We start from the raw sequence: 22421 nt of genomic DNA, 5'->3' as shown, positions 1-22421 counted from the left end.
TCAGGAATTCTGGGAGTTGAAGTCCACAAGTCTTAAAGTTGCCAAGTTTGAAGACCCTTGCTGTAAAGCATCTATATCTTTTCTGTAGAATCACGAGGCAGTTCAGGATCCCGGGAAGTGATGCAGCTGCTTTAAAGAGTAGCCTTGTGTTTCTGCCTGGGCCAAATAACCCTTTCCAAAGAATTTCTGGATGGTTGCACAGCCTTAATGTACTTTAGGGTCTTCCAGAGAAGTGCAAAATTGTTGATGTATAACAGAGGTGTCAAACTTGCGGCCTATGGGCCGGATGCGACATGCGCTGGCCACGCTCACCCCTGGTTTAGTGAAGAGGAAAAAAAAGTCATGATACACCACATGATGACATGAGTTTGACACCCCTGATGTACAACCATTCATGTTGATTCTTGATGGTTTGTTCCTGGACCAAAACGTGAATTGGGTTAGTTATGGAATGAAATGGGGCTGTTTGGTCCTAGATAGAGACTGAAATACCGTTGTTCTTGGCAGAAATATTTGGGGAGAGAAAAGTGGCAGAATCCACAAATGTTGGGCCTGTAATTTTTCAACCTGGCCAATCTCCAACCTGGCTGGAGAATTTTGGGAGTTGCAGTCCACCCATCTTAAAATGCCCGAGGTTGAGAAAAATTGCTCTAGTCAACCATCCCAGTTCCCAGCAAGAAAGCTTCCAGAAAAATAGCCTTTGTGGTGAAGATGCTTTATAGCAGCTCTCAATTTTAGCTGGCTGGAGCATTCTGGGAGTGGCAGTCCACCCATCTTAAAATGCCTGAGGTTGAGAAACATTGTTCATCTTTGGGAACTGCTGAACACATTGTCTTTGGGAACTGCTATGAAGCTTCTTCAACACAAAGTGTCATGCCCCTGTCAGAGTCTGAATCGGAGGAGGAAGACGAACAGCTGACAGGGAGTGGGAGTGTGGCTCCATTGGCTGTGGAGGAAACTGGGGAAGGGCAAAGTCTGGCTGGGCAGAGCAGGGGAGAGGGAGGACAAGGGAGAGGGAGTTCAGAGGAAGACCCAGGCCCACCCGCTCTTCATCCTAGGACATGCAGGGAGGAACGGAGAAGGGAGCAATGTGAATTGCGTGGCTTACGGGGGAGGAAAGGGCCCTGATTCCCTTCATTAGCTGCAGCTGGGAACACAGTGTATAAAAGAGGAAGCTGCGCACAGCAAGTTGTTGGGAGCAAATGTGAATTTATCTTATCACCTGGGGAGAGAGTTTAAAAGAAATGCATGCTGAGTGCGACATCTGTTGGGAACAAACGTGAATTTATCTTGTGTTGACTTTGGTTATCTGCATTCCTGGCATCCTCCCAACCGGGTTGATTTGCTACCATTCCTTCATGTCTGGAATTCCTTCTCTTACCCTGCCGGACTAATTACCTCATTTTGCCTTGATTGGACTTATAGTTACAGTTTTTGTTGACAACATTTTGGACTTGATTCTCTGCAGCCAAAGGCTGTTTCTGGGAGAGTTTTTCTCCAGCCAGAAGGTAACCAGGACATTGGGGACAAAGTTGGAGTTAATAAAGGGACTCCTACTGATTATCTGACTGTGCTGCCTTTGTGCCATGCCCCTTTGGGTTATCACACAAAGGCTGTTTTTCTGGAAGCTTTCTCGTTGGGAGCTAGGATGGTTGACTAGATGTTGGGTTCATTAAATCCAGGTTGTCTTTTTTTTTTTTAATGGTTGTTGAGTTGATTATTTGTGCTGCTTTCCTCCTCTGCCTCTCTCCAATCCCACCAGAAAACACCTGCCTCTCCAACCAGTACAGATGCTCAAATGGGAATTGCATTAATAACATTTGGAAATGTGACAATGACAACGATTGCGGGGACATGAGCGATGAAAAGAACTGCCGTAAGTCACGCAGATACTTAGAGGGGTCGGGCAAGGGAGAATTTGCTTCAGTGGTTGATCAAAAGAAGCCCGTCTTCAAAGGATCTTAGATAAATCTTGACAAACATCACATCAACAGTGAAGAAAGAGCTAAGGTTCCCTTTGATTAGGGTGGAATAAGGAGGAATTTCCTGATAGGGAGAACAATTAATGGAATAGATTTCCTCCCAGAGTTGTAGGTGCTCCATTGCTGGAGGTTTTCAGGAAAAGATTGGAGATTGGACAGTTATATGTCCAGGATGATAAAAGGACTCTTGCCTTGAGCAAGAGAGAGTTGGACTAGAATACCTCCAAGGTCCCTTCCAGCCCTGTAATGAAGTGAGGCCCTGAAGCTCCTTCAAAGGTGGAGCTTCGCATTTTGTCCTTCAACCCTTTCCTCCATTATTAGACCGCATGCTGGTCCTACCGAACCTGCCTAAGGGACCTGGTGGCTCTGAAATGAGTCCTGATGGGACGGCTTTAATGTTGATGGTGCTGTTGATTGTCTCCCAATGAGATATTGATGATGTTAGAAGGTCTCTTTTTTCTCTTTGTGTTACAACAGCAACAACTGTGTGTGATCCTGACACCCAATTCCGTTGCCATGAATCCGGGACCTGCGTCCCTCTGTCCTATAAGTGCGATCTGGAGGATGATTGTGGAGACAGTAGTGACGAGAGCCACTGTGGTAAGCTCAGGAGAAAATCTCTGGGCCTTTGGACATGTCTCAAATGTCTCTCTGTTGCCCTGGATACAGAAGGAGCTTTGCCTAGAGCAGAGGACGCCAACCTTTTGGACCTCAGGGACCACCAAACTCATTATTTTAAATCCTGCAGACCAATGATCCCCCCCAAAAGGCTGCAGGAAAATTCCCCTCCCCGTTTTCCTACCAATTGATCGTTCTTTATTTGGGATTGCAGGATACTGTCTCCAACTGCGTTCGGGGGTGGGGAGAGGGAGGGAGAGAGAGAGACTTTTGGCTTCATGCAAGGAAAGCAGCAGAAGTCTTTCTTTCTCTCCCCCAAACTCCACCAGAAATGAGTCTTGGAGCAGGAGGCCTTGCAGGATCCCAAAGACTCATTTCTGGCAGAGTTTGGGGGAGAAGAAAGACTTTTGCTGCTTTCCTTGCATGCAGCCAAAAGCTGAAGAAGAAAGAAGCGGAAAGAAGCAGCCTGGTGGCCAGTCCAAGCGCTTTGGGCTAGTGGGGCAAGTTTCCCCCTCCCTTTCCCCCTTCCCCTCACTACCTTGTGTTGTTCACAATGCAAGCCTTGTGTTCCCACGCAGCCTGGATTAATTGCTTACCAACCATCAAATTAATTGCCAACCATCAACATTTTCTCGTGGACCACCAGTGGTCCCTAGCCCACTGGTTGGCGACCACTGGACTAGATGGTTGATCCTATGCCTAGCATGCTGGGGATTTATAGTTTGGCAGTTGGTGCCCCCATAGGAAACAGGCAAGAAGAACGATGTCCAAAATGTGACCCATTTGTAAACTCCACATGAAACTCCTACCATGATGGATTTTATATCTGCTGCTAGATTTTGTGATAGTGTTACTTGGGTAGACACCAAACTTCTGGATGAGGAGGAAGGCTTGTGCAAGGCGAAGAAAGGAGGAGAGCCGCCTCATTGCGGAGAGAGCCACCTCATCTGGCATTTCTCTCCACCAGTTGACTCCAGTGAGGTGTTGTGACATGTTGTCTAAGCACAACCGTGTCTTTCTTTCTTTCTTTCTTTCTTTCTTTCTTTCTTTCTTTCTTTCTTTCTTTCTTTCTTTCTTTCTTTCTTTCTTTCTTTCTTTCTCTTTCTTTCTTTCTTTCTTTCTTTCTTTCTTTCTTTCTTTCTTTCTTTCTTTCTTTCTTTCTTTCTTTCTTTCTTTCTTTTTTGCAGAAAGGAGGTTCTTCTAGAAAGCCTGTTGGTATGGGATGGAATAGGATGAGGGATTGAAGAGGAATTGATTGGGTCCTTCCTTCAGACTCAGGCAGTTGCACACGAGTTAATCTATGGTTTAATTCAATCAATCATGATTATACAACCCATAGTGCATTGTGCGAGGCTCAGCCTATTGGATAGTGAGATATAATCTGAGTTTCCACCTGCACCATTTTGTCCTGCGATTTTTCAGAAGCCCACCAGTGTCAGAATGACGAGTTCAGCTGCAATTCGGGGATGTGTATCCGTCTCTCATGGAAATGCGACGGTGACAACGACTGTCGGGATTGGTCTGACGAAGCGAACTGCACAGGTGAGCAATCTCTCTCTGTCTCTCTCTTCCTCTCTCTCTCTCTCTCTCCTCCTCCTCCTCCTCTCCTCCTCTCCTCCTCCCTCCTCCTCCTCCTCCTCCTCCTCCTCCTCCTATTCTCTCTCTCTCTCTCCTCCTCCTCCTCCTCCTCATTCTCTCTCCTCTCTCCTCTCTCTCTCTCTCTCCTCCTCCTCCTCCTCCTCCTCCTCCTTCTCTCTCTCTCTCTCTCTCCTCCTCCTCCTCCTCCTTCTCTCTCTCTCTCTCTCTCTCTCTCTCTCCTCCTCCTCCTCCTCCTCCTCCTCCTCCTCTTCTTCTCTCTCTCTCTCTCTCTCTCTCTCTGAAAGGATTAAGTTGTTAGTAGTTGTTCTTCAGTAGATAACATCTGGTGCAAATATAAACAGCTTTCTTGGAATTTGCTTTATAACAGGATACACCTGGTGTGTGTGGGATGCATCTCATCTTATTAATACATTGTGCAGCTAGTTTTATAACGTGAGACACAAAGATGTGCTTTCCTACTACTCCATTATCCATTTGATAGCAGTACTGCAGAACATCAAAAATGACATCCTGGCTTGGTTTACATCAGAGGTGTCCAACCTTGGCAACTTTAAGACTTGTGGACTTCAAGCTGACTGAGGAATTCTGGGAGTTGAAGTCCACAAGTCTTAAAGTTGCCAAGGTTGGACACCCCTGGTTTACATAATTTATTTCTTTATTGGTATACTGCCTTTATTATTTTTCAAAACTAATGGAAGGCAGTGAACATATCCAACACACCTTCCTCCTTCTGTTTCTCCCCCCAAGAATAATCCTGTCTGGTGGGTTGGGTGAGAAAGAATGAATGGCCCCAAATCACCCAGCTGGCTTTAACACCTGAGGCAGGACTAGAACTCTTTGTCTCCTGGTGATTGGCTTAAAGTCATCTGACTGGCATTCGTGCTTAAGATGGGACTAGAACTCATAGTCTTTTGATGATTGGCCCAAAGGCACCCAGCTGGCTTTCATGCCTAAGGCAGGACTAGAGCTTACCATCTCCTGGTTTCTATTTTGGTGCCTTAACCACTAGACCAAACTGGCTCTCTCTCTATGTATAGCTATTGGGTCTGGTGCTTTTTTAGGGGTGAAAACGAAGAGTTTGAGCTGGTCTCTTCATTTCCCCCACTAAAACAGCTCACGTCACCATTTCTGCCAGCTTTAAACCAATCTTTTAATGCTGGATTATTCATTTAATTACCTCCCATAGAGGTTGATTCTCCTCATCCCCTCCTTTGGATGGGGGCTAAGCCGTGGTGGGATTCAAAAAATGTTACTACTGGTTCTATGGGCGTGGCTGTGATGACCCGTAGTCTCTCAAAATAAACCCAAAACATATATTAAAGTTCAGTAAGGCCTTCAACTTAACTTCACTGTTTTATTAGGCACAGTTTAAAGTCACAAAAGTAAATAATGAGGCTAACAGAAAACCAAAACAAACTGCATTGATGAGAGTTCCAAAGCAAGCCAAGATAACTAATCATAAATTCCAGGCAAATAACTGAGAAAAGTCCATGGGAAGAACGCCAACAAAGATAAACCTCTTTCAAGGTAAACACTAATTGACTCCAGCAATTCTAACTGCGCAGTTGCAAACTTATATACATAGCTCCCACCTGCAAGCCACGAAGAGGATCATGGTAATCTCCTCTTGAGTAGACCTCGCTTTTCCCTGATCCTCTCCTCCCTGCGTGCCCTAGGATGGATAGGGGATGGGCCTGGATCCTCCTCTGACTGCTCAGTCGGCCTCTGCCTTTCCCCAGCCTCCTCCACCACCTCTGGAGCCACACTCCCACTCCCTGTAGGCTGTTCCTCCTCTTCCTCAGAGTCAGTCTCCACCAGGGGCATGACAGTGGCTTGGTGGGCATGGCAGGGGAAGGATACTGTAAAATCCCCATTCCCTCCCACTCCTGGGGAAAGGTTACTGCAAAATCCCATTCCCTCCTTACCCCACTAACCTGCTTTCCAGCTCCATTCTCCTGTGCAGGGCAACCAAAGAAGACCCAGCCAATCAGCTGGGACTCGATGGGAGGCAGAGAAGAGATGGGGTTGGTGGGGCCAGTCAGAGGTAGGATTTGCCAGTTCTCCGAACTACTCAAAATTTCCGCTACCGGTTCTCCAGAACCGGTCAGAACCTGCTAAATACCCACCTCTGAGGCTAAGATACTTTTATTGGAGTAAGGAAGATGCCTGGGGTTGTAACTCACACCTTCTGGAATGGCAAACTGAAGGGCTGTCTCTAAGGCTCCCAGACTTGTCAAATAGACTCCTGTAATGTCCCACTTTATGGCCCACCCCTTGTTTGCCTGCCAACTCTGACAGTTTCTAAAATAGAGCAATTGGTAGTCAAGTAGCATGAACATTCCTGTGCTGATTTTTTCTTTGTGCCTGGATAAGAAACCCTTCCAAAAAAAAAAGCCAGCTTGATTTAATCTTATATTCTTAAGATCTGGCTTGAAATGACTCTGGAGTTATTTTTAAAAGGGTTCCTCTCTCAGCTCAGGTATGACACTTCCTGAAAAATAATTAGTTTTCACAGTGAATACTTAATAGAACATCCACTTCAGAAGCGCATAATAGATTAGAATGTTATAGAAACATGTCAATCTCTCCTGCTGGCACAAGGAAGAGAGAACTTAGCTAGGATGGTGAACTTGATTTTCCTTCTTGATATAAACAGATCTCAAATATATAATGAAGCTAAGATGGAAATGCCAGAGCCGCCTAAAAAACTATTGCAAACTATTGATTATTTTGTACTCCCAAGTTTGTACTGCCAGCAAAACCAAAGGTTCTTTAAGGCAATGGTGTCCAACCTTGGCATTTTTCAGACTTGTGGACTTCAAATCCCAGAATCTCCCCATCTTAAAAGTTGCCAAGATTGGACAGCCTTGCTTTAAGGTTTGTGGGGCTGCATTTCATAACTCCTATTAAAAAGAGAGAGAGAAAAAGAAGCAGCATTATGGCTCTTTAGCATCATGTTTTGGACAAAACAGGGGTTCAGAAAAATGCAGGGGGTTGTGAAAAAGCACAGCAATATATTTCACTGATCAGAATTGCGTAATGTGAAAATTTTAAACCCCATCAATTGATGCAGGGCAGAGAGAAAAAAAACACCCTTCTTTTCTTTGCAAAAGGCATCAGTTAGTGGTGGAATTTACAGCCACAAATATGTTTTTGACTGCTGGTTTGAGGAGAAGGTTTGGACAAGCGGAGGAAGAAGGGTTTTTGCCAGGGGCTGTTTGCACTTTTAAGCGAAGATCAAAGCCAGCTTCCTAAGTCTTGGGAAACACCGCAGGGCGATGTCACTTCCCAGCTTTTCTCGTGAATTTTCCTAAGGTTGATCCTGCCTGACAGCCTGAGACGGTCAGCTTGACCTGATCCAATACAGCAGTGTGTGTGTGTGTGTGTGTATTCTTGTTACCCAACAATGTGAAAGACGGTCATTTCAAGCATTTAAGATAGCTCAGCAATGCCCGTTCAATGTTCTTTTTCCAGACTGCTGGTGGCCTAGAGTTATCTTTAGCTTGGTTGCATTCACACAACAGATTACCCTGGGTGACTGAATTAACTCCTATTTGAAGTCTGGGCTGGACGACTGATCTCTGGCTTGGCAGGGTCACTGGAGACTGTGTGTAGCCTGAAAGGGGTTGTCATCTTGATTTCCACATTCTCTCCTCCCCCTTCCTTCCTTTCCCCCCACTTTGGTCCCTCCATGCTGGTAAGTCAACACTGATAAATAGCAACCGTGCTTAGACTTACATACCACAGTGCTTTCCAGTCTTCCCTAAGCGGTTTACAGAGTCAGCATATTGTCCCCCGCAACAGTCTGGGTCCTCATTTTACCGACCTCGGAAGGATGGAAGGCTGAGCCAACCTTGAGCCTGTTGAGATTCAAACTGCCAAATTGCAGTCAGCCAGCAGTCAGCAGAAGTAGCCTGCAGTACTACACTCTAACCACTGCATTACCACAGCTCTAACCCTAACCCTAATTCTAACCCTGATGATTGATTAGATAGATAGATAGATAGATAGATAGATAGATAGATAGATAGAAATAGCATTTAGACTTATATACCGCTTTATAATGCTTTTTACAGCCCTCTCTAAGCAGTTTACAGAGTCAGCCTGTTGCCCCCAACAATCTGGGTCCTCATTTTACCCACCTCGGAAGGATGGAAGGCTGAGTCAACCTTGAGCCAGTCAGGATCGAACTACTGGTGGTTGGCAGAATTAGCCTGCAATACTGCATTCTAGCCACTATGCCAACATGGAAGGCAGGAGGGAAGGAAAGACTAGCAATAGCCTTTAGACTTATATAACACTTCATAGTACTTTACAGCCCTTTCTAAGCAGTTTACAGAGTCAGCCTATTTGCCCCCATCAATCTGGGTCCTCATTTTACCGACCTCGGAAGGAGGTAAGGCTGAGTCAATCTTGAGCCTCGTGTGATTCAAACTGTCAAATTGCAGTCAGCCGGCAGTCAGCAGAAGTAGCCTGCAATACTGCACTCTGACCAGTGCGCCACCACGGCTCATGATGTTACCTAGTTGGATAATGAAACATCTGCAAGAAAACAACCAAGCTCACAGAGCACCAAGAATCCTGCAGTAAGTCAACAGTCTGCATTGTGTTGTTTTTTAGCTGTTCATCACACTTGTGAAGCCTCCAGTTTCCGCTGCCAAAACGGGCACTGCATCCCCCAAAGATGGGCTTGTGATGGAGACACCGATTGTCAAGACGGAACGGATGAAGACCCCATCAATTGTGGTAATGGACTTTCTAGATACAGGCAAACTCTCGTTCGCTTTGACTTTTATCTTCTTTTTTTAACATGGACCGTGGTCAAACATCTCCTAGTAAACTAGATCAATTCATCAAAAAGTCTGATGAACTTTTAATAAGATGCTTTATTATATATAGCAAGGCTAAGATGTGGTTACAAGAATTCCAGTGTATCAAACGGGAGCACTATTTACACAATCAGTGTTCAAATCTATGGTGCCTCTTCTGTGTCAATGGCTAAAGACATTTCTCTTTTGGATAGATAGGTGAGTAGGTGGAGAGAGGCAGTTTGCGTAGCCAGATCTGGTATTCCAGACTTTTGACCATGTGAGAATATCTAAAAGGTTAAATCACAGCAACTGGACCAAAATGTGTTAATCTGAGATGTTCCTCCAAGCAACTTCACCATCAAAATAAAAATCAGATAGGCAGAGAGTCGTTGGAACGCTTCAACTCTTACCATATGAACTTCAAGGATTTCTCCCCAAAACATATGGCAACATATCAATGAAGATTCAATCATCCAGGCCAAAAATATCTAAAAAGTTTAAATCATGCCAACTGGATCAAAATCGGTCCATTCCAACGTCTCTCTGATCTCTGCCTATCTAAATTTATTTTGGCTTAAGAAGTTGCTTGGATGAGCAACGAAAAATCTCAGATTAACAAATTTTGGTGCGGTTGCCATGATTTAAGATATTTTTGGCCTGAATGGTTGAGTCTTCATTGACTATGTGAGAACTAATTTTCAGAGCCTCCTCTTCCCAGTTCTTCACACTTTGGTAAACCAAAGACATCATCCTAGGCTGGCTGGAAGTCTTGTGTATTTAAAACTTAAGTTTGCTCTCTCTTGTTTCTCTTCATTTGTTTGGCAGAGAAGAAATGCAATGGCTTCCAGTGCTCCATGGGGACGTGCATCCCTTCTAGTAAGAGATGCAATGGAGTGCAGGACTGCTCCGATGGCTCGGATGAACAACACTGTGGTGAGTGTAACTGGAGTGTGAAAGTTACAGCCAGGGTGACAGTGCGGGTGCTAGGTAGCCAAAATGGAAACAACAAAGTCACAGAACTGCCCCGGACATTAGAAAACAACTTATAATTAGCATTTGCAATCGATTATTTCACTCTGTATTTACAGGTAGTCCTACAAGAGGGGTGTCAAACTCAATTTCATTGAGGGACGCATCGGAGCTGTGGTTGACCTCGGGGGGGGGCGCGGATGGACGTGGCCAACTTGGTGGATGTGGCTGACTGGGTGGATGTAGCTAACTGGGTGGATGTGGCCAGCTTGATGCCACTTCCCAAACTGCTGACATGTTTCCTGTTCACACTGGGTAGACCGGATCGAAGCCACGCTGGCCCGATCTTTCCTCTTCGCATTGGGTAGGCCAGGATGGCTCCATGGGTGATATTCAGCCGGTTCTGACTGGTTCTGGAGAACCAGTAGTGGAAATTTTGGGTAGTTCGGAGAACCGGCCAATCCCACCTCTGACTGGCCTTGCCAACCCCATTTGTTCTCTGCCTCCCATTGAGTCCCAGCTGATCGGCTGGGTCTTCTTTGGTTGCCCTGCACAGGAGAACGGAGCTGCAAAGCAGGTTAGTGGGGTGGGGAGGGAAGGGGGATTTTGCAATATCCTTCCCCTGCCAGGCCCACCAAGCCACACCCAAGAATCCCACCACTGCCCCACAGGCCTTGAGTTTGACACCTTCGTCCTACAACTTACACTGCATTAATTTAGGGACCGTTCTGAAATCACAATAGTACTGAAAAAAAAAAAAGAACTCATATCGCATTTATGGTGCATAATAATTGATTTACCATTGATGGTTGCAGCATTCCCGTGATCCCACGATCAAACTTTGGGCGCTTAGCCAATTGGGCACCTGAAATTGGGGGCTCAGCTGTGATTGTGAGTTAGTCGTACAACTTTCTTTCCCAATGCTTATCCTTCTTTCTCTCCTTCCTCCCAACCCACAAACCTTGCTTTGCTTTGCCGCTCTGGAGAATCCCTCTGCACACACTACATGGATTTTATGTGCAAGAACCGGCAACAGTGTCTCCTACGCTCCATGGTGTGCGACGGCACCTTGCACTGCCGCGACGGTTCGGACGAAGATCCTGCCTATGCCGGGTGTTGTAAGTAAAAGTGGCTAGGAAAATTGGATCTCCGGGACGGTGGGATTTCCCATCCCTAACGAGAGCTGGCTTGCTTGCAGCCCAGGATGCAGAGTTCCATCGTACTTGTGACCAGTTCAGCTTCCAGTGTCAGAATGGCGTGTGTGTCAGCTTGGTGTGGAAATGTGACGGCACCGATGACTGCGGAGATTACTCGGACGAGGCGAACTGTGGTGAGTGGAGAATGTTCCACTCGAAGGAAAGGAGACGTTGTAGGAGTGGGGAATGAGCGATGCCAAAATATCATGACTTTGTTGTCCAAGCAAGAGTGGGTGTGGTGGCCTTAGAGGTGGAGCTTGAGCTCACAGGAAGCCGTGAGTTCGATCCTAGATAGAGGCAGACCTTTCTCTTTCTGGGTATGGTGAGAATGTATCTGCTGAAAAGAACCTCCGCATCGGCAATAGGAAAGGCATCCGGCCAGTAAACACTCTGCTACATTTGGTTGCCCAGACTCCACCCCACAAGGGATTATGGGGTGTTAAAAGAAGATAATAATGATTGCCCAAGTGGCATAATCTATATACTGATAGTCCTTGACTTGTAACAGTTTGTTAGTGACCATTCAAAGTTACAGTGGAATTGAAAAAAGGGATTTATGACTGTTTTTCACAGTTACAACCTAGCAGCATTCCCATGGTCATGAGATCAAAATTCAGATGTTTGGCCACTGTTTCATATTTATGACAATTGCAGTGTCCTGGGGTCACATGATTCCCTTTTGCGAACTTCTGACAAGCCAAGTCAATGGGGAAGCCAGATTTTGGGTTACTGACTTATCCACTGCGATGATTTATGTAACCACTGAGCCAAGAAAGGCCATGAAATGGAGCAAAACTCAATATGTGTCTCACTTAACAACAGAAATTTTGGGCTCAATTGTGGTCGTAAGTCAAGGACTACCTATAATGACACCAGTTTCATGGAAGATACCATTATGATGTCACTGGGGTTACCAGCCAATGCTTTCCCCTCCCATTTTAGTTTGGTTTTAGTTTAGTCTTGCAAGGAAAATGCCCTTTCCTTTCTCTCGTCTCGCTTAGGAAAGTTAGACGCAACTTTTCAGAAGGGGAATAATGTTAGCTGGCGAGTCATTGAACAGCCATAGCGATTCGCTTAACAACTGTGGTGAAAAGGTTGTAAAAGTTGGTGTGGCTCCCTTAACCTCCATCCTGCTTAGCGGCAGGAATTCTGGTCCCGATCGTGGTTACGTTCAAGACCCCCTGTACATTCTTACCTTTTAAAAAAAAAGCTGGTTTGTATATCTTCGGCACTGAAGGGGATGAAAACTAACTGGCTTCTTTTGTCCTGGCTAGAAAACCCAACCGAAGCCCCCAGCTGTTCTCGGTATTACCAGTTCCAGTGTGATAACGGGCATTGCATCCCGAACCGATGGAAATGCGATCAAGAAAATGACTGCGGAGATTGGTCGGATGAGAAGTCGTGTGGAGGTAAGAGCGAGTCCCGTTTTTTCCAGTTAACTCACAGTTGGTTCTCTGAGGCCCCGGAATTAGGAACTAGGTGTTCTGACCCAGCCAGTTCCCCAAACACGACAAACCCTCTGAAGTTAACTCAAAAGATTCCTTTATTAGGAATGCCAACAACCCTGGCAAAAAAGTTGTCTGCCATAACTATTCATCTCCAGCTCCTGCCTTTTATCCCCAGAGCTAGGGTGGAGTTTCATTAGCAGTGGTGGCCCTTCCGTCCCAAGGACCGGCCCATAGATTTCCACTGCTCTCCTCTCCTCTGCCTCTTCTGCACAAATCTGTGTCAGGCACTGGACCCAGCTGTTCCTCCTCTTCCTCATCAGCCACCTCCAGACCTCTCTCTCTTTCTCTCCCTCCCTTCCTCTCCCTCCCTTCCTCTCCCTCTCCCCCTCCCTCCCTCCCACCTCCATTCCCTCCTCTGATATGGCTGCTGGAGGGGTCGGCAGCCGACAGGCCACAACACTATCTTTGTGCAGATACAGACTAAAATCGCATTTGTCTTTTTGGCTGCAGCATCACGTGATTCACTTATATTTTGGTTCGTGTGAATGACTGTTGCAAAACCATTGCATTCCACCGGCAATCTGCCGGGATCCTTTTGGATTTTATTTCTCTGCTTTGTAATATTGGCTTTGTTTCATTGCAAGTTTGATTTTAAAAAAATTCCTTCCATCTCATCTCCAAACTTGTCCGCCAGCATGAAAAATTCTGGGAGATAAAAGCCACAGGCTGCCAAATTTGGTGCCCCCTGAGCTAAGTTGTGAATAAATTGGAAGCCGACAGGATCAGAACCAAAACTTGTGCCATCCTATTTGCTATCCCAGACAGGTGAAGTAATTACCTGCTGACTGGCTGTAGCCTTATTTTGGGGGAACAGCAGTCTGTGCAAAGACCCCAGCAGAAGCAATCTTTGTCAGTGTTCCAGAAAACCCTCCACTCCAACCAATAACTCAGAGACAAGAATCTTCTCAAAAGTTGTGTTTTAATTGGATAGTAAACTGGCCCATCTGGGGAATCCCAAATCTGAAAGTTCTGGGCTTCCTTGCAATAAGTAAAAACTACAAATCCACCCCCTGCACCCATCACCGCATCCCATGGCCCAATCACCATCCGTCCCAAGTTAAGACTTCCTCTCACTTATGCGCAAAATAACATGACCTTGAATTAGAAAAAGAAGGTTGTTATGGCTAACTACATATACTCCAAGAAATTCCCCCTCCCCTTTTCCCAGGCTTAAAATGTGGCAGTGTGGGAGCATCTGGTCTCAATATGGCTTCCAAAGCTGACAGTCTTCTCAACCGTACTTTGGGGACAACATTGGGGAAATAATATTATGATGAATCTCAGTGTCTTGCTTTGACTGGACAGCTTTTGGGGAAAGGGACACTAATCTAGATGGTTTAAGTCAGGGATGGGCAATTATGGCCCCTTTACAACCTGTGGACTTCAACTCCCAGAATTTCCAAAGCAACCATGAAGGCTGGGGAATTCTGGGTGTTAAAGTCCACAAGTCTTAAAGTTGTGAAGTTTAGAGACCCTGACTCTACAACAACGAATCAGCATTCTTGGAATCCCCATAGTCTCTCTTTCTTGACTGGCTCACTTTGAGGTTCTACTCTGAAGTTGCTCTGGTTGGAATCTAGGCTCTGCAGTGATCCCTATCACCACTACAACTCCTGCCACATGTGGCCCCAATCACTTCCGGTGTAATAGCGGGACGTGCATCATGAACAGCTGGGTTTGCGATGGATATCGAGACTGTGCCGATGGATCCGACGAGGAGGCCTGCCCCACCGCACGTAAGGCACCTTGCTTTTTAATGCTTGACCCTTTCACCGATTTCTAGACATCAGTTTTGGTGGGCTGGGCAAGAAAAGGAGGTGAAATGACCTCACACCGCTGTGCAAATGACACAGATTGCATCATTCGTGTGCCTTGCATTGCACAACACGACATGTTACATGAGTGCCAGATGGAGAAGGCCTAAGACAGTGGTGGCTAAGCTTTTTGGGCTCCTGTGCCAAAAATTGAGCATGCGCTTGCATGCTCGCGCTCGCGTGCCAGCACCCAGAAAGCCATGTGCGCGCCCCACCTCCCCTACACATGCATGTGCAATCCCTCCCACCCACCGCTGCCCCCTTACTTGCACTGCGCCTCACAACTGATTTTCGGCTGGTTTGAGGCCTTTTTCGGCCTCCCAGAGGCTTGAGGAAGGCTTCTGCAGGCTTTGTAGGCCGAAAACTAGCCCCGTTTTGTAACTTCCAGTATTTTCGGAAAAACAGGAAGTGATGAAATGGGGCTAGTTTTCAGCCTACAAAGCTTGCAGAAGTCTGCAGAAGCCTTCCTCAAGCCTTTGGGAGGCTGAAAAAGGCCTCAAACCCACTGAAAATCAGCTGTGAAGCACGCGCATGCCCAGTGAGGTAAATTTGCCTGCAGCTCGCGTGCCGGCACAAATGGTTCTGGGTGCCACCTGTGGCACGCGTGCTATAGGTTTGCCATCATGGGCCTAAGAGCTGCCAGATGTTCCAACAATAGGAAGGAATTACAGCAATGCCAACTCCCAGGAGATGATTAATTTGCTTTCCAGTCCCATCAGCAACCTGAAGCCACAGGAGATATGCTACATTCACTTACAAAAATAAAGCAGGGTGTTTTTTAGCAAGGGGGTTGAGGAACAAGCATTAATGGCTTGGCTTGTGCAGGCAACCAACCACAAGTCCTGGTTTGTGCATTAAGTTCATGTGGATCAATTTGCATATTATACTGGGAGGAGGAGGAGGAGGAAGGAGAAGGAGGAAGAGTAGAACTGTGGAGTCTTTACTTTTCTTGCAGAAGTTTCATTACCCAACTAGGGAACATCTTCAGTGCTAGAAAGAGGGTGGATTTGTGGGGGGAGAAGGAGGAAGAGGAGACCAAATCCAGGATATCTCAGGGACACCAAGTTTGGAAAAACTGTTATTCATAGAATTCATAGAAGACAACCTGGCTAAGGTGCCATGTCAGGTAGTTGAACATCTTCAAAACACGTCAAGGTTCTTTTGCAGCACCCTTAAAGGAATGGTACGGGAACAATTCTGCTTTGATTGGATGGGGAAGGCATTGTTTCTGCAGATGTGACTGAGTGCACCAGTTTCTGATGGCTCAGATGTTAGGACTAGGAAGGGTCAGCTCATGGTTTGGAAGCTGCAGTCAAGTCTTCTCCTGTCTCAAGAGATTCAGGCTACCATCTGGCGACACAGGAGGCAAAGAAATCAGCCTTCCATATGAACATAAATTGTAGCCCAACAAAGCTATTCTCTAATGCAGTATGTCTGAACTTTGGTCGTTGTAAGATGTGCGGATTTCAACTCCCAGAATTCTCCAGCCAACAGCCAAGGTTCAGAAGCAGAGTAATAGCATCTCTATGTGATAATGCACGCTTTCCTATGTGATAATGCACGCTTTCCACCTTCTGCCCACCCAGCCGTTGGTGCCAGTTCCACATCTGCCAGTGTCCATGGACGGTGCAGCCGGTTTGAATTTGAGTGCCAGCAGACCAAGAAGTGTGTTCCAAATTGGAAACGATGTGATGGCTTGAAAGATTGTCAGGACAGCACAGATGAACTGAACTGCCGTAAGTCTTTGTTGGCTTTATGGGGAGCTCCTGGAAGATCCCTGCTGTCCCAGGAGGTCTCCTTAGCTTCTCTCTTGCCAGACAATGCTGGAGACCCTCCGGAATGGCTTCTAATCTGTATCCCTGGTTTTGCATTCCTAAAAAAAAATGGTGGCAGATCTTTGAGGCTCCCAACTGGTGTATCGTTTCGCCATTATTTGGGTTCAAACAGATCATACAAATCCATAATGTTGGTTGGTCATGAATAAACAAACCCTACAGTTGTGATGTGTAAACCATGGTAGCTCATTTCACCATCAATTGGGACCAAATTCAATGTACAAAACCAAGTTAACTGGTCATGAAGGAACCCAACAGTGGTATGAATAAACCATGGTAAGCTAATTTCGCCATTAATTTGATTCAATTAGATGTTATAAAAATTTAAAGTTGGTTGATCATGAATGAACAAACCCAACAATTGTGATGAGTTCACCAAAGTAACTCGTTTCTTTATTAATTTGAATCAATTAGGTGTACAAAACTGTAATGTTGGTTGGTCACGATTGAACCAACCCAACAATTGTATGAATAAACCATGGTAAGCTCATTTCTCCATTAATTTGATTCAATTAGATGTTACAAAAGTTTAACGTTGGTTGATCATGAATGAACAAGCCCAACAATTGTGACGAGTTCACCAAGGTAGCTCGTTTCTTTATTAATCTGAATCAATTAGTTATACAAAACCATAATGTTGGTTGGTCATGAATGAACAAATCCAACAGTTGTATGAATAAACCATGGTAAGCTCATTTCTCCATTAATTTGATTCAATTAGATCAGAAAATGGGGAACAATGTTTTTTTTTTATGACTTGTGGACTTCGACTCTCAGAGTTCCTAAGCTAGCATGACTGGCTCAGGAATTCTGGGAGTTGAAGTCCAAAAGTCATAAAAGGGCCGTAGTTCCCCACCCCTGAATTAGATGGTATAAACTTTTGGTTGGTCATGAATGGACAAACCGAATTGTGATGAGTAAATCATGGTAGCTCATTTCTCCATTAATCTGATTCAAGTAGCTCATACAAAATCATAGTATTGGTTGATCATGACTGGACAAACCCAACAATTGTGATGACTATAAAGATCTACTTGGCTTTCAGGGAAAGAATTGGCACCCAAATCCAGGGATGCTTCTACTATTCAAAATACGGCAACAGATTACTTAGTGCGAGGCAACTAAGTAGATCTGCCTCGTCTACTTGTTGTAAGATGGCAGTGTTGTATGTTCTTCTGTCTTCCAGCCACTCACAGCACCTTGTTATGCCCTAGTGGATTCAGATGTGAAGATGGGGAGGCCTGCATCATGAAGATGGAACGATGCGACGGTTTTCTGGATTGTCCGGATAGCAGCGATGAAAAGAACTGTACTGGTAAGACATGACCTCTAAACAGAAATCCAAAAACAATTAAGTCGATGGAATCAAAATCAGATGGAAATAAAATTTCATTTTACGATGCTTGCATTACTGGGAACCTGACAATATCTTTATTCAGGTCTCTGACCAGCCTGTCTTTTTTCTTTTTTGTTGAAATACTTTTTATTGTTTTATATCATACATTTCTTTTCTATGTTGAGCAGTGTGCTCTCTAGGTATTCAAAGTGTGAACATACAAACTTACAAACTGTCAGGATTCTGGCAGTTACTCCAATTAAATCATGAGCCTCAAGCCACACTCCTAAAATGAAAAGATTTATTAGAAGTTAACATTCCGGCATTTACCTGGGCATAGCCGACTCTGAGATATGTAATTCACTGTCACCCTTGATCCTGCTTCCCCCCCGCCACCCGGTGTATCATCCAACAAAACACATCCATAGCCAAGAGTCATCAATCATGCTCTCCAATTAGATTTTTGCGCAGCAGAAGCTTCAGTCATCTAATCAGTTTCTGAAGAAAATATGAATGGAATGTCCTTTCGATTCCACACTGCCGCCTGCTCTTTGAAGCTCCCCCCTTCTTTCTGTTGTCAACTATAAAACGTGTATACAAAATGTTTTATGAGTTGACATAGACATCATTGTCATTATGATCACACACACATATTTGTATATAAATAAATAAAAACAAATATGCGGTAATATCAATCAATCATCTGTGATAACATCAATCATATTATAACATATATTCTTCCATTATAGTATCGATGATATAACCGTCAGCAATATTTTACTCATCTGTTTTTCTTTCTCCTATAAACCATATTTTACCTAATTCCACTCCTCTAACCTCAATATCTGTCATTTAATCATTTATAGACTAATTCCTATCTTATGAAATAGTCAGAATCTACTTTTCCTTTAATTTTTAGGGCTACCCTATCCATCTCTGCAGGTTCCAGATTTTTAAAAAAATTATATCATCGTCTGCAGGTTTTTTGGGGGGTTTTCCAACAATTGTGCATATGCAATCCTAGCTGCTGTTAGGATGTGTAGAACCAAATACGTAGTTACCCTTATTGTCATTTCCTGGAATCATGACCAGCCTTTCTGATGACTTGCGACTGGAATTCCAGCCCCAATTGTGCTCCCAAGTCAAGGACTGCCTGTGTTCCGTCAATGAGGCTGGTGGGGTGAAGTACAAGATGGCTTTTCCGCCAAGTGTTTCTTGCCCTGTTTGTTTTGTCAGCAAAAAAAACTCTGGTCCTCAATTCATTATGGCTGAGATAAGTTCCCCATTAATGGCCATCGATCGCCCTTTCCGTTTGACACGGCTTCCCACGTTGCGGTGCAGCTCCGTTTCCTCCCAGAGTGGAAAGGGTCACTGAGCATCCATCAGTCTTTAGTTTCTTTAATTAAATATTGATTGGGAGGAGTCTGCCCAGATTCTCTTCACCCACCACGATGTGGAAAATGTCCACCTGGCTGGAATTTTACAGAGTGGCACTCAATGGCTTTGAATCAATTTAGCCAGGGCGGGGAAGTTGATCTTAGAGAAATGAGTGGATCAGAGAAAAGACTATTTGAACTCTTCTGTTTTTATTTGCAGGGAGGGGGCAGTGGAGGAAGTGAGGTGAGGAGCTCAACCCGAGCTTTTGATCTGTGTAGCTGGGACAGAAATCCCACTTGACCTACTCTAGGTTTCCAGCCATTTGGTTTGGTGGATCCATCTCTCTTGAATGTAGTCTCTCCGTAATCAACCTTTAGGGAAAAAAAACCTCAAGGCACAATTTATAAGAGTAATATAAAAGTTTGGGTTCAGGTGATTGGTTCTATTAACTGCTGTAGACTGACTTGTGTGTTAGGAGTGCATAGTATGTAAATAAACTGGATGGACGGCTGGATGATTGGATGGGAAAGAGAAAGGGGAAGGAAGGAAGGAGGGAAGGAAGGAAGGAAGGTAGTAGGTTAACCTTTAGTCCAGTACACCGTTTCTGCATAGAACTGGTGATAACAGGTATAGCAATAGTATTTAGACTTATTTACCGCTTCACAGTGCTTTACAGCCCACTCTAAGCAGTTTACAGAATCAGCCTATGGCCCCCAACAATCTGGGTCCTCATTTTACCCACCTCAGAAGGCTGAAAGGCTGAGTCAACCTTGAGCCAGTCAGGATTGAACTGCTGGCAGTCTGCAGAATTAGCCCGCATTCTAAGCACTGTGAAGGGAAGGAAAGGGAGGGAGGGAGGAAGGAAGGAAAAAAAGAGAAGGAAGAAAATAAAATAAAATAAAATAGCAATAGCACTTAGACATATACTAATTCATAGTGCTTTACAGCCCTCTCTAAGCAGTTTACAGAGTCAGCCTCTTGCCCCCCAACAATCTGGGTCCTCATTTTACCAAATCTCGGAAGGATGGAAAACTGAGTCAACCTCGAGCAGGTCTGAATCGAACTCCTGACAGTGAGCAGTGAGTTAGCCTGCAATACTGCATTCTAACCACTACGCCACCACGGGTTCTTTAATCTCAACCTCCTTCTTTCTGGTCCTTAATTAAAGTCAGGAATTCTTTCTTTTTTTTTTTCTTTTTTTTTTACATAGATGATACTCTTGTCTATAAGGTTCAGAACCTGCAGTGGACAGCTGACTTTTTGGGCAACATCACTTTATCCTGGGCTCAGCCGAAGAAGATGCCTCTCGCTTCCTGTGTCTACAACATCTACTACAGGTAGATGGTCTGAGTTTAGCGTTCTTGGTAACTCCTCTGACATCAGGGAGCTTGGCTGCAGGCTTAAAATTAGGCCCTGTGTGCTAACATAGAACCTCCTTATTAGTACAACTGCTGTTCCATTCATGGCATATTTAGCAAATTGTACAGTACTGTGTGCAGCTCCTAAATTAGCTTTTCTTGGTGGAGGTCCAATGGGTGGAGAAGGCAGCATTGAGCCATGTTCTTGTCTAATGTTGATGGTTCCACTGACCTGATTTGCACATTACAAAGTGCTCATACTTAACTGTGTTTTCCTGAAGAACCTACAAGTGGCTGGTTTCATGCAACATGCTAAGTCACAGTGTACACCCAATTAATGCTTAGCATGCATGAACCCCAAAATAAGGAATAGAATAGAATAGAATAGAATAGAATAGAATAGAATAGAATAGAATAGAATAGAATAACAAAGTTGGAAGGGACCTTGGGGGTCTTCTAGTCCAACCCCCTGCATAGGTAGGAAACCCTACACCCTATCCAATCTCTTCTTAAAAACTCCCAGTGATGGAGCATCCACAACTCTTGGAGGCAAGTTGTTCCACTGACTAATTCTTCTAACAGTCAAGAAATTTCTCCTTTGTTCTAAGTTGCTTCTCTCCTTGATTAGCTTCCACTCATGGCTTCTTTTTCCTGCCCTGCCCCTGATTAATGCGTGCATGGAACAATTTCCAAACTGCCTGTCCATCATTTCACCTCCGTGACGTGGTGCTTTTTTTTGTCCTCTCCCAAATCTAGGATGGTGGGAGAAAGCATGTGGAAATCCGTGGAAACCCACAGCAGCAAAACCAACACTATCTTGAAAGTACTGAAGCCGGATTGCACGTACCAAGTCAAGGTCCAAGTCCAGTGCCTGAGCAAAGTGTACAACACCAACGATTTCATAGTCTTACGGACTCCAGAAGGACGTAAGCCTTTCTTCACAGCCCAGATGGGGTAATGGTGGTGTTAAAAACTCATATTGCTTGGCCCCGAGTATTTAGTTGTAGAGGAGAAAGTCTCATGCACCTTTAAATGATCTCTAAATGAATCAGAATCAGAAGGGACCTTGGAGGTCTTCTAGTCCAGCCCCCGGCTCAAACAGGAGACCCTATACCATTTCAGACAAGCGACTGTCCAATCTCTTCTTAAAAACCTCCAGTGATGAAGCACCCATAACTTCTGAAGTCAAAGCTGTTCCACTGGTCAACTGTCCTCATTATTAAGAAGTTTCTCCTTAATTCCAGGGTTGCTTCCCTCAATTAGTTTCCATCCATTGTTTCTTGTCTTGCTTTCTGGGGCTTTGGAAAATAAATTGACCCCCTCTCAGATACCGGAAATGTCACCCTTAGCCTTTCTTTTTTTCTAGATTAGCCAAAAACCCAAACCCAAATGATAGATGATCAGGGCAGGAATACGCAAATGACCTTACCCTATAAATCAGGGGTCTTCAAACTTGACAGCTTTAAGACTCGTGGACTTCAACTCCCAGAATTCCTCCTCCAGTCATGTTAGCTCAGGAATTCTGAGAGTTGAAGTCCACAAGTCTTCAACTTGCCAAGTTTGAAGAGCCTTGCTATAGATGTTGATCAAGGTTCTCCAACCACATAGAGGCCATCAACCCTTCTGGGTTCCATCCAAGCCACTCTTGGTGTTGGGAATTGGGAAACTTTTTCCTAATTTTCAAGCCAAATCTGTCCGTCAAGATCACTGGTCCACGTTCTGCATTCTGGAAAGATGCAGAAGGAGGCCCTCTTAACCTTCTCAAGGCTATGAATCCCATTTCTTTCTTCCTTCCTCATCTGATGTGCAGGTGTTTGTAGCATTATGTACAAAGGGTGGGCTGAACTGTTTAACTTCCACAGCTACAAGGAGGTCATTCAGTTAGGAGAGCTGTACTTGACTCAAGGATGTCCTGTCCTTTTTACCAAAGAAAGATGCCTGGAAGATGCACTTTCGATGGCTGGCAGTGTTGATAGCTTTTGGGAGGTCCATCAACTAGACCTCAAACATAACAAACT

General features: G+C 44.8%; 1 protein-coding gene across 1 annotated transcript in view; it reads left to right on the top strand.

Annotated features, from left to right (window-relative positions):
- Positions 1–22421, top strand: part of SORL1 (sortilin related receptor 1) — a 90193-nt gene that overhangs the window by 48594 nt on the left and 19178 nt on the right. The window contains exons 23-35 of the mRNA XM_087970119.1: positions 1763–1876; positions 2460–2582; positions 4023–4142; positions 8820–8945; positions 9836–9943; positions 10966–11097; positions 11178–11309; positions 12450–12584; positions 14264–14419; positions 16084–16233; positions 17519–17647; positions 20256–20382; positions 21160–21329. Of these exons, the coding sequence (XP_087826245.1) occupies positions 1763–1876; positions 2460–2582; positions 4023–4142; positions 8820–8945; positions 9836–9943; positions 10966–11097; positions 11178–11309; positions 12450–12584; positions 14264–14419; positions 16084–16233; positions 17519–17647; positions 20256–20382; positions 21160–21329 (1722 nt within the window). The remainder of the gene's footprint in view (positions 1–1762; positions 1877–2459; positions 2583–4022; positions 4143–8819; positions 8946–9835; positions 9944–10965; positions 11098–11177; positions 11310–12449; positions 12585–14263; positions 14420–16083; positions 16234–17518; positions 17648–20255; positions 20383–21159; positions 21330–22421) is intronic.

This window comes from Notechis scutatus, chromosome 7 (genome assembly GCF_049901735.1).
Source record: "Notechis scutatus isolate UNSWTSFEM ecotype Mainland chromosome 7, rNotScu1.2, whole genome shotgun sequence".
Classification (NCBI taxonomy): Eukaryota; Metazoa; Chordata; class Lepidosauria; order Squamata; family Elapidae; genus Notechis; species Notechis scutatus.
This window is presented reverse-complemented; position numbering and strand designations above follow the sequence as displayed.